Below are 13,183 nucleotides of genomic sequence, written 5' to 3'. Positions count from 1 at the left end.
CTCACCGAGTGTCTCGCCCTCCCTCAAAATTCCTCAAGTGTCTGGCCTGGAAGAAAAACAGTCTTGATTGACATTTAGCTCTCTAAGGCTTTATACAAACCAAGTCCCTGCTCTGCCAAAGTGTATTACTTCAGCTACAGACCTAAAATCCTCACAGAGAAAAGACATCTGTTAAAAAGAAAGAAGAGGAGCAGAAAAAAAGAGGGGAAACAAGGGACAAGGGGAGGGGTATGAAGGGGTGATAATAGCGGAAAGCTGGATTTTCAGCACGTCTCTGCAGCTGGATTCATTCCTTTATTAGTCCCTGTCAAACTCTGAGGCAGTGTGGTGGAGGAAGGTGGCACAAATAGAGACATGTACATTTAATGGTCTCATGAAACTGACATTCAGCAGTCTGAGGAAAAAAAATACTGAAGCTAAGGTTAAGTGATGCAGGAAATTGCGAGAGGACAAGGGTAATGTGTAAACATGCAGAAACACAAAAATAAAATGTATAAAGAGAAATGAGCTGCAGATCTGAGCAAGACTGACCTAGATTTGCACTGTGCTTGGTGCACAACAAATACACTGCAGCAGGAGTATCATATGTGATTTAAGTGGGAGAAGCACCTAGCACCTACATTTCAATTGAAATGTCCTAAATAATAATTAATAAACAGAGAATTCAAGAGTTATTCTTCACTTGGACAAAGAGTAAAGTCACTCTCATCATATAAGCACCTAACAGAAGTGGCACTTTTAAAATAATGTTATGTCAAATATCAAAAATGTAAATTCAGAAACACTCGAAGAAAAGACATTTGCCTGAATTTGGCCTGTTAAAGCTTTCTAAAGCAATATGACCAGTAACACCCCAGGAACTGTGCTGCATGATGATGAGCCTCCGTACGGAGCCAGTGTTTTACAAACCATTACACAAACATTTTAAATGTTTATTGCATGAACTCTTCACCTTAATACAAACATGTCATAGATGTAAAGAGTCAGATTATAGGGGGGGAAACTAATTTGAATAAGCATTTTTTTTATCCTTGGCTAAGCATCCACAGTCATCTTAACAGCTGTGTGAGGCTACATTTAGCAGAGCAGTGCTTTGAGCTAATACCTAAACTAACATGGCAACAGTCCAGGAAGGTATTCTTCAATCCTACAAAAACCTGAGTGCTCCTCATCGGTCCTTCACACTGAGAAAGCCATCGCCCCTGACATTGAACTAAACTCCATATCTGCCTTTAGACTCAGTGCTGCTGTTGCTTTTTGCATTATCTTTGTGACTACCTGCCTACAGTTTGGTTGTTAGTTTTGTACAAAAAAAAAGATGTCCAATGATTTTAGATAGTGGGCTGTGGAAGTTTACCGCACGGTTTCTATGACAACATCACTTAAAACAGCAGTGTATCTTTTCATCCTGGAATTCAGGAGAAAAAGTGTTTTCATCAACTAAAGATTGATTATTACATTAAAAATAATGACACACAGGTCTTCCCTGTAAGGCCGTTTTTACAGTTAACAACAGATATAAACTACATCGGTACCAGACAATATCTGACCTGAAAGACATCTTGGACTAATAATGATTACAATCTGTGATGTAATCCAATACATTTTTCCAAAATAAAATGAATGCATTAAAAAAGGTCAACCTAAAATTCTAGGTCTCTTTGAACAGAAAATCCACAACACATGCATCGGAGTTCATCATGTGTGATCGTGTGAAACTTACAGAGACTGAAGTGACTGAAGGTTTTTCAGGGCTGCACTGGGCACAGTCTTCAGCTGATTATTCTGGAGCATCCTGAGTGTAAAATGGCAAAATGTTTATTTCAAGTTCATAAACTTCCTTGTACTGTCAATAAAAAAGTTCCTAATGTACAGCTTTAATCAACACTCAATGTATGTATGTGTGGTGGTGATGTTTTAGTCAATCTACCCTGGCTATACTTTTTCTCTTTAGCACAGGCTTCATGGATTTTTCTTGATTCTTTCTGTCACACAGAGAGATTCATGTCCCACAAACTTCTGCTAAGCTGGTAGGGACATTTGAAACAATGAATTGATACAAAGAAATAATGGCAGCAGACAAGGACTTTAGCGTCTGTACATGGGGCGTCGGTCCTATGTAGTAAAGATATTTAATTGAAGTGGAAAAGATATGAACTAATGAGGTGGAGCTTGTCTATTTAGTTTGTGTGTTCAGTAGATTGTTTTTTGTCACTTAATTGACACTTGATTTCATGATTTTTATTTTGTTAGAGGCATGTAAAAGCTGTGTATGATTACACAGAATGTATGTTAAATTAAAAAATAACCTAAATCTGATGAAAATAAAGTGTGTGCGATGTGCATTTAGTCAATATACTTCAATTTGTTTTCACCATAGCAGTTGTAGCAAGTCAAATGTGACTGTATCACTTAATTTTCAGTCCTTGAACAAACACCACACCTGTAGATCAACTGGACTTTGTCATTTTGACCCAGTTCAAAATCGACTAGGGAGCACTCAGTATGCTGGTCAATGTGTTTTCATCTAGGGCCTGATTTGGTTGTTTATTGTGCAGCACTCATTTTAAACAGTGAACATTTTGTGGTCAGGTTTTTCATAGCTGCTGATAGACACCACTTAGGAAGGGATGGAAAAATGCATTTAGTCTTTTTTGATTGAATTTGAGTAGCAAATGATTGACAGCACCACAATGTTACCACTAACTGCAATATTTACTTTCTCCCCCAGTGTGTGGAACAATTCACACTGACACAGCCATGAGTGTGTGTCTGTATGAGTTGATGTTGGTGGCAGGGAGGGTATATACTTACAGGACTTTGAGCTGATGCAGTCCAGACAGGGCTTCAGGGTGGATGAATGACAGGTCATTCCCCGCAAGTCGTCTATGGCAAGAGAAAAGTCACACATGTATTTAGGAAATTTCCCAGATGTTTGAACGTTGAGGGACACATTCTCTGCATTTAAAGAACAGACCGATACACAAGAGTATATTTCATTTCTGATAGAGGAATGCACAGTGTTGAGAACTTCTTCACACCCAGTGCCTCGGTAGATTAGATTCCAGGATTGAGGCTGAACATGGGGCCGGGGGTGTCAAAGACATGTGTCTGTGCCATGGCCTGTTGTCACTTTGTCTGACACCCACAAGAGATTAGAGCTGTTCCTGGATATCCCCTCCTTACGCCGCTTTCTCAGCCACCCAACCAAGTAAAGTGAACGACTAATTCACCCCTCTAAAGCTGATATAAGCAGTATAACCTTGTAACATTAATGTAACATTTATCACCAGAGAGCTACATCAGTCCCTCCGTAGATTATTTAAGGCTGAGGGGTCACCTCCCTTTCCTGTTGGGAACAGGAAGTGGAGGAATTAGGGGTGTAAATAAGCATGGGACATGCTGACTGCAACACAGCGCGAGTATGCTATCTGGCCTGAGAGATTAGCGACAGATTTATCACTCTGCAATTTGAGTCATGCAATGCAGAGTTCCCTGCAACAAGAGCTGTTGGGTGTGAGCCTGGGAATGGAGGTTGACTGTGTTCAATCTTCATGTCGACTCAAAACTGCTCTTTCATTAGTATATTAGAAATTCCAATAAATAAAGGAGGTTATCGATTATGCAAAACTGTACGGTGAGAGGTATAAAGTACTGTGAGCACAATTACTGAGTAATCTGTTGCTTAAGTACACACTCTGCTGATGGTATGCAAACAGTGGCCTGTTGGCAAAATCTAGTACGCCATCAAACATATTTACACCCCCCCCCCCCTTCTTTGAGTTTGAGTTTCCCCTTCACAGTTTGTATCATAATGGTGTTGTTGTTGTTGTTGTTGTTTTAAATCTACTGTTGATAAGGATGAAAACAAAAGGCTTATTAAACACCTCTGAAACATGACACAAATCTTTAACCCACCATGCAGATTATAAGAATCAGTTCACTGTTTGTTAAAATGTAATAGTAACAGTTTCTCACTGGAATGGGAAGTTTACATTTTAAATTTACATTTTACATCAATTAAAAAAAGCCCGGTGGTCAAAAACAAAGCTTACAATAACATTTTACTCTGTAGTTTTTGAATAAACAAAGAAAGAATGCAAATTAAAATGCAATCATATTCAATGTCCAACTTCAAAAGCACTTTTTTAAAAAGAAATAGCCAATCACAGGGCCTTTTTACTGTTTGATTTGTTGTGGTTAACTGTAGGAACACTCACCAGCTTTATAACAAGGCTGTTAATTCAGGTTGACTTGGCTTTGAGACAAACCCAATAAATAACTTCAAGAGCTCATCAATGTGAGAAAAAGTGCCTCTATTGCGCCACAATTTGTCAGCAAGATATCTTTTGACTTTAATTCCTAATCTGGAATCCTTAATGACAGTCATGACAACACTACAAACTGTCACGCATACAGACGCCTACTAATTAAAAATGGCACGAATCATGTCTATAGCTGTTGAGTCATACTTTCCGACAGATAGTGACCAATAAGGCTTATTCAAGACTGAACCCTTAGAGAACTCACACAACTCACAACCTGCAGACACTGTCAAGCTGCTAAAATCAGATTCTCACATGGTTTGACGAATCATTCAGATATTCTTCAGGTATCATGACATAGAGACAGTTTCTCCTCCTCCACCCTTTAGCCAATTCAGTACATGTCCTCCCCAGGCTTTAACTATGTAAGAAGAATGTGTTAAATCTCATTGAGAAAAGGCTAAATCCTCTTCTTGTGCAACACCACTCCCACAGGTCTACCTTTGTCAACAACACATTCACAGAGAGCCCTGCAGCATACTCTGACAACAGTTAATGGCTGAAGAAATTATTTGCTAAGTTCCTTGAGGAAAAAACATTTTGGCCTTCAAATTTTGCCAAAATTGTTTGCTTTTCTATTTAGGAAAAGACAGGCAAAACCAAAACAAGCAACTCTCCCACATAACATGCTTCCATAATTATTTAAAATACCATGCACACTCTTTCAGTAACCTGGCAGGTATAGGTAGCTGTCATAAACAGGGGACTTCAATTCTTTAATTCATATTTGCGATAGATGCGATAAATACAGCTGTGAATTGGGAGGGATACAGCTATACTTAGGCTTGGGTAGCCGTGAAAAGATTAACAACCAAGCTTCATTTTCAAACAAGTAGTTTTTTGATTAAAAATAAATATGCAGATATGAGTCTGTGTTCAAACAAACATTTGGGAGGAACTTTAGAACGAATCTCAAAGAGCATTTGATCAGGAAGCATCCTGACCAAGTAGGAAGCTACAAAACAATAAAATTGATGCTATTGAGAAAACATATCTTACATTCTGCAGTTTAACACAGTTTATTGCGCTCTAGGTTTGAATGCTGGCACAGCTGATTCCATCTCGCCCTGTAACCCCTGTTACTACCTCTGAAGACAGTACAGATGTAGGATCACTTTTTCATTCATATTGAAGATGAAACATCACTATTTTGCCTTGAAACGGCAGTCTAAATTAGGGCTTCTATAAAAACTGAATGGAGCACAATAATCAGGAGGCAGTGGGTTCGCTACCAAAATTGAAAAAGGGGCCAGGACCTGCTTTAATTTATGAAGTTACTGTTAAATTATTCTTATCAAGGGTACAGTGTAAGGCTCATATACATTTTTTGCCATATATAACAGATAGGGTAATAAACACAGATATATATGTATTTTTCACATCAATAGATGTTCATTATTATCATTAGTTTCATCAAAATGTAATTAAAATAATTATTTAAAATAAAATAAATAGTGTTAAGTGTTAACAAAATGTAAAATATAGACAACAGACTCACCCAGCTGTCAATACCACAACGAACTGTAGAACTAAAGAGTGACTACGGTCACAGCTTATCATCAGAAATAAAAACAAACTGCTAAGAAGACAGAAAGGACCTGTCATCACTTCTGCTGAGCTTTTGGCAGGAGAGAAAAGTGAGCAGAGGAGATTGCGTGACTATGAAGGAGGGAATATTTCTCCCTCGTCTTTACTCCTGTCCTGCATGAAGATGGCCTGCTCTCTTGTCTCTTCCTGATCTCTTCTTCTGTCAACTCTTCCTCTCCCTGTCTTTGCCCTCAGGGCCCACGCTCTGGTTCACTGACAACGCTGCAGCCCTACAGCAAAAAAGTCATCCACCAAAGTTCACTGAAGACAAGCCTGCAGATTTGTTCCCAGAAAAAAAGGTTAAACAAACACACATATGAACTATGAATATCTGTCAATCAAAGCACCTTCTGTCATAAAAAAAACTGACACCCCAACGACAGTCCATCCATTATGAAGATTTAAGATCTTGCAGCTAGACTGGGTGGGTGTCTCAGCCTTGTTGCCATAGAAACTATTGTTTTGCCCTCTTCCTTCCTGCCTTGCATTCCTCCACACAACGTGATGAAAAGTAAATTGCCTTTTTTGACAAAGCAGATTGGAGTGGTGTAGGGAAAAGAAGGGGGTGAAGATGCGGCTAGCTGAAAGATGTACGAGAGCCGGGAAAAAAAATGCATGCAAAGGCTAAGTGGAGCTCAAAACGCTGGAGTGTGTTCACTCACTGGTCATTTTGTTTTCTCAGGGCTGCATGTTACCTGATATAAGGTAGACAGATTTTATCTTTGACTCCCCAGCAGTGCTGAGCCAGACAGCAGAGTATTTAAAGAGAGAAGAAATAACAAACACCCACTAAGATTAGATGTACACCACTCAACAAAAGCCCCAGAGCAGAGATGTGCTGTTGCCACCCTGATAATCCCTTAAAAGCAAAAATCCTCACAGGATGTCACATGACTGTAGCTTCAATACAAGTTGTCTCACCTCACCTTTTTAATTTAGCTTTACTGCACCTTTTATAACTGCCCTAGTTCAATTCATGAATGGTGAGTGATTTGTGACCTCATGTAATGCAGAGCTTATCTTCTTCAACTAAGGAGAAGGGCCTGTTGTGTGCACCTATGCTGTGTGTTTTGCAGTACAAACTTAAACAACCAGGTGCATATCATGAAGCCCGGCCCTCATGTCAACATTGCACAGAGTAAATACATCATTAATGAGAAGAAAAAAAGTTGGGCATGTACTCACAGTTCCTCCAGATAGTGGAAGTTCTTGAAGACATATGCTGGAAGCTCAGTGATGTTGTTCATGCTCAGATCACTGTGAAAAAGAAAACATTCAGCTTAGTTGGGGGCAGACTGTTTCATGTGCAATGTTTATTAGACTGATCAAATTATATTCGTTTGATTCATTTTAATAAATGAATTCACAGCCTATAAAAACCTACATGTTTTAGTTGTTTCTAACAACAGATCACGTGAACGCTTTGAAACAAGGCCTTTTTGACCAACTAAACTAATCAATAGCAAAAAAAAAAAAAAACAAGCTTTCAAGACAATAATACTTATTTTATTCGTCATACACAAACAATTATGTAGTTGTAACACCCATCATATATTCCACTGTGCCTGCATAAGTATAAGCTGAACAAAAAAAAGCCTTGGAAAAAGCCCTCTTCTTTAGCCCCAGGGATCTTCATTTTTCAAACCAACTACAAGAAAAGATAGGCATGTAGCAGCATGACAAATATGCACACAGGACTTGATCTGCTTCCCCACAAAAGCTAATATGAGTTAATGTGTTTACGTCTTCATCATGCTAATCAAAAAATAACACGCTGATATGGTTATGCCAACGACTGAAAGTGTTTTAACACTTCATGCTTGAGGAAAACATGAAATCTTTTCAACTGACTCTACAAAAAATAAGGGACTGTCACAGTAAGAGGGGACAAAGAGTACTGAATAGACCTTAACAACTCTGATCTCTAATCAAGATAAGGAATCTACTAAGATGCTTCAAAGAAAAGCCCAGTAGATGCTAAACTCAAGATTGAAAAAACATCCGGGATTCACAAATGAAGCGACCCCCTGTCGCCCCCTCTCCGTTTTCACTCTCCAAATGGCCATCTTGAATTTCACTGCCAGATCTCTGTCGGACCTTGTGTGTGGGCCCCTGAATCCTACAAGGATCATATTGCCCTTCCTCTGCAGTCCCAAATACACACACAGACACTCATACAAACACACAGATGCACAGAGGCCTTAAAAGGGCCCTGACAGAACCCTCATCATCCCTGAGACCTGCGTCCCATCTCCACTTACCTGGTTATCCAATTACCATATAGACTGTGCAACTACAACAGAACTTCCATCAACACCCACCCACTCCCGATCATTCTCTCATAGCCAGACAACATCTCTGCTGGTGTTCAGCAGCTCTGCCACCACAGGTGGTCAGATGGATACATCCCTAACCACATTTTGACTCAATCTTATGCAGACTGTTGACTGGTCTGAACCACATGCAGGTTTTGGGAGTATGGGAGGCCTGCGTGACTATATCACACTTCCTCCCTCCCTCTGTGTCTGGCTGCTTTACTCATCAAGGTCCTGTCGTGTCCTTGCTAAGACAGATTGAAGGAGACACTAAAAATGCAGCTGTGATAAACGGTGACAAGCCTAACTGCTTCTACAAGCAGGTATCAGTAAATTTCTATCCCATGTGTTATTTGGCTTCATTTTAGCAGAGAGGAAGCAAAGAATCTGAGACAAGTAGCAGGCTTCTTCAAGAAAAGGAAAAGGTGGTTAAGTAAATAGTTTTCAAATTTAACCAAAAGGTTACAATATTAAATCTTTTGCTGTAAAACAGTTCTGTTGTTATTGAAAATTAGATGAAATTATAAATGGACTCTACTTCCATTCTAGTCTTCTGACCACTCAAAGCGCTTTTACACTACATGTTGCATTCACCCATTCACAATGTGAGACGATGCCCATAAGTAATAACTAATCTATTACATTTCACACACTGATGTTAATGCCACAGTGTGCAGTTAGGGGTTCAGTGTCTTTCCCAAGGACACTTCAACCTGTAGACTGTAAGAGCTGTGATCAAACAAAAACAAAGTCAGTTCACATCAACACAGGCCCTTTTAATAACAACCTGCTGCACAATGTAAATAAGTACATGAACAATGACACCATAATGAACTATGGTTTGTTAAATAAAAAAAATAATGACATAAATAAATGTAATAAAATGTTCCTTTCCTTCATGTGACATGAATATACAGCTGTATATTTTTGTCATGCAGGGGTTTGAGTTTTGCTGGGAGAGGGAGAGAGATGGAGCAGAGTGAAGAGGTACAGACAGAGGAAAGGGAAGAGAAGAAAAACAGGCAAACTATCGGCTGTACAGAGGAAACGTATAATGTTATTTTCACGCAACATCAACTATATCGGCCAAATCAAGCGGAGTGGACACTCACCCTTTAAAATCCCACATGCCAAAAATCCTTCATTTAAGCGATATATCAAAGCACAATGCCAAGAGGAAACTGGACACAGCTACTGTATCAAGTCATCTCACACCATGTTGAAAACTAAAGCCATCCATCATTTCAGATAATTTTGACTGAGTGAAAGATAGATTGGCAGATGTATTTTTAACTGGAGGCTTAAAAAAAATCGCATCCATTACTATTCAATTTAGTGCTATTCAAAATGAGAAATTTCTCTTGACAAAAACCTGCATTTTTAGTTATTTTCTGAACATTCGGCTGATTATAGAAGCTGTTCTTTGGTTTGGTGTTCACCTCATGTAGTTAAACTGACGTTGAAGCATACAGGACATGTTGCCTTCAATGCCTGTTGACACCAGTCAGTGGTCTGTTTCTTCTTATAATATTCAGAGGAATTTCAGGCTTGTCAGCAGTTAAATACAAAATATTACTAGACAACACCTTGAATTTACAATGCTGTAAAGCTCTTATAAAAGAGTTGGCAGGGCACACAGTGCACACACACTCCATGAAAGAACCATGCAACCCGTAACACACAGCTCTTAATGAAAAATGTAGACGGCAACTATATGCACCTTTAATTAATAACATTATTTGAATTGAGGTCAATTCTCTGGTAACATTTAAATCTGAAAAATATTACAAACTTTATTTCAAGTAGAACGCATGTGTTGTAATAATTTACACATGAGAAAACATATAATAAGAGCAATATCCATTACACATTCAATTTAATTGTGGTAACAGAAAAAAAGCTAACTATTTGACATACAAAGACTATGTGACACAATTTGGCGAGCACAACAAGTCTGATGATCTCTCTGTCTATATGATGGATTAATTGGTTTTCTCTGTAAAATGTGAGAAAAAAAAAAAATATGCCTATATATATATATATATATATATATATATATATAACATATATTTGTTTTAGCCCATTTCTTCATTTATCTATAATGAAAAAGAAAAGACTAAAACAAGTTTTGCTTTTATTTTATCAATCTAGTTTAACAAAAGCCAACTGAATTTCCCATTGAGGATGATTAAAGTAACCTGAATTTTGGGTTAAAATGCATGTTGTAAAATTGTCTTTAAAAGTGCGCTGTACCCTGAAAAGTGCCGTTTCAGGGTACAGCAAAAGTACCTATGAGGCAGAGTAAGTTCAGCAAAATACATGGAGCCACCTAGCAACTCTGTAGGAAGTAAACGAGGGGGGAGGATGGGAACTACAAGGAGCCCAAGGGGAGCGTCAGAGTTAAAGAGAAAATCTTGATTTTCCACAAACCTGATGAAATGATAAAATGTATCTCCCAGCCCTAGTGCCACTATGATGGTTCCTTTGTCCCCCCAAAAAAACTATACATGTCTACTACTCACAAATGCAGCACTATAACTTTAGAGATTTAAGTTTAACCAAGAAGTTTTGAAAGTAGACCAGTGGCTGTCTATCAGTGGCACCATGCTACGTCAAGCAAATTAAGAACTGTAAGTGTCCTAAGTGTGCCTACATCGTTGAGTTGTTGAGAATGACTGTGGAAACACTCTTTAAATGTAATATATTATGGCGTCACCTCAATGTATTAATCAGTAGACAAAAAAAGACTGGAGGTTGAGTCCTTTTACCAACAGCATTCAGCCAGCCACTGCTGATTTAGATTGTGCCCAAGTAAAATACTATGCTAAACAATGTTAATCACTAGAGAAGTACATTATTATTTTCAATTGATTTTGGTATTGATATGCAGACTAACTAGCGGTACCAAAACAACTGTGGTCACCAATTCTTGATGTGCTCTAATTACCTGCAAAGAACATTTGCCATGTTTCAGACTTTCCTCCAAGCATCGCACCATCATTTGGAAAAAAATTAATTCTCCTAAGCTGCCATTAACCCATCTTAATCAATCTATCTTCAGAGTCCCTGCAGGTATTACTGTCTTAGCTTTTCAGAAATGAAATGAATATTAAGCAAACCAATTCTACTTAACACAGAAAATACTTTTCAAAATATTATATATATATTTACATCAATGCATTGCATTTCAATCATGAATAGTATTTAATATTTGAATATACGCAGTCAGGTCTAATTTGTTAATAAAGTTGATCTTCATACAACAAGTGTTGCTGGAGCATTTTGACCTCAGTATACGCAGTTTGAAAATTTGTGATAGGGGGATGGGAATAGTGGAATAAGTGGAGGATGGGATAAAGGAGGGACAGAAAGTGTTAATATTCAACCATCCACAAGTCATCCTGTTTGGGCCCAAGAACCACTGACTGGCTCCTTTCACCTCTGCTGACCAAGAACAAAAGTATCATTCAGTTAAAAATGGATTGAGGGCACCAATGGTGAAACCGGCAAGCTCCACCAGCAGAGTGCAAGACCCCTGACGCCACCCCTCCTTCTTCCCTAAGTCTCAACCTTGTTCACGCTATGAAAGAACCAACACAACTGATATGTAGGCTGTAAAAACCCCTTTTTGCCCCCTTAAAATGCACAAGAGTTCATGCATAAACTATATTAAACACCTCCGCAAGGCTCAGTGGCAGGTAAACTACATACCCTCTGAAGGAGTGTTTGCTTTGTTACTGGCTGAGGGGCCTCATTTTTTTCCTCATCTGTTTTTCTGTGACAGGGCTGTTTCCACTACTGATGCCAAAACTCAAGCCCCTGTGGGCTGTAGGTAAGAGACCACTCCAATGTTGTCATTTGATTTACTGCAAAATGTGTGGTCTTCCAGTAAAATAAGTTATTTCTTACATAAATCAAGAGTGGATAGATAACAATAGACAAACGATTGTAGTGAGATTCTCCTGACCTTTGGGCACCACTAAAGCAAGAAATACTCCCTTAAATATGCTTTTTCCTGGAACACTGGTTTACCTCAGTCTGTAAAGCAGGCGCCCACAGAGGCCATAGTCCTCAACGCGTCGGTCGCAGGTTTGACTGCCGGCCTTGACACTTGGATACTTGTCTACCTCACTCTCACTTCCCCACATTTCCAGTCTCTCTTAGGCTGTGCTATCAATTAAGTTAGAAATAATCTTAAAAGAAAAATCTGCCTTTTTCTCCTACTACCTGTGTAAATATGCCTTTTATAATTTTAAATGTTCATACCTACCTGTTGGTAATAATTAGACCTAATTTCTTTCTGTGTCTCTATCTTGGTATACTGATTTTAGAGACATGATTACCCGCAAACAAAATTGTGCAAGTGCAGTACAAATACAGCAATAGCAAAACACTAATATGTGACATTTTTCCTTCACACATCAGCAGTCTATTGTGTATGCATTAGTCCTGAGAAGAGGGAGCCCTTGCAGCTGCAATATGTCTCACTAATCCATCATGATCCCTAACCCCAGTGCTCCACATACAAAAGACGGAGGGAGTGGGAGAGGACAACTTAAGTTCAAGAGACCAGGAGAACAAATGAGAGCAGGACAGAGAGAGGGACAAGCAACCTTTCACATACTTTTAAGAGTTTGAAGAGAATACATTAGGGCAGTTTAGTGTTTAAAGGCTGTCACAGTGCATTTAGATAACTATGTGCAGAGCAGGCAGCGAGACAAGTAGATAGCACAATCTGGAGAGCAACATTTTTTCAACTTTTGCACTAAATAGGAAAACAGAGTGACAGTGCGATAATATGGTATTACTTTCTGAAAACACTACTTCATGTTGTGATTGAGGTGAGAGACAGCCTGTAATGGATTTCAGTATGTTTTACCCACATTTGAAAAGGTATACTTACGAGTTTCAGCTGTGAGCAATCTGCCTAGTGTGACATGTCTTGACAGCTTGGCA

At 38.8% G+C, this 13,183-nt stretch overlaps 1 protein-coding gene across 1 annotated transcript in view; it reads right to left on the bottom strand.

Annotated features, from left to right (window-relative positions):
* Positions 1-13,183, bottom strand: part of lgr4 (leucine-rich repeat containing G protein-coupled receptor 4) — a 29,607-nt gene that overhangs the window by 12,240 nt on the left and 4,184 nt on the right. The window contains exons 2-4 of the mRNA XM_020632510.3: positions 7,098-7,169; positions 2,815-2,886; positions 1,724-1,795 (exon numbers count right to left, since the gene is read on the bottom strand). Coding sequence (XP_020488166.3) covers positions 1,724-1,795; positions 2,815-2,886; positions 7,098-7,169 — 216 coding nt within the window. The remainder of the gene's footprint in view (positions 1-1,723; positions 1,796-2,814; positions 2,887-7,097; positions 7,170-13,183) is intronic.

This window comes from Labrus bergylta, chromosome 3 (genome assembly GCF_963930695.1).
Source record: "Labrus bergylta chromosome 3, fLabBer1.1, whole genome shotgun sequence".
Classification (NCBI taxonomy): domain Eukaryota; kingdom Metazoa; phylum Chordata; class Actinopteri; order Labriformes; family Labridae; genus Labrus; species Labrus bergylta.
Note: the sequence above shows the minus strand (reverse complement) of the source record. Positions and strands in the feature narration are given on the sequence as shown.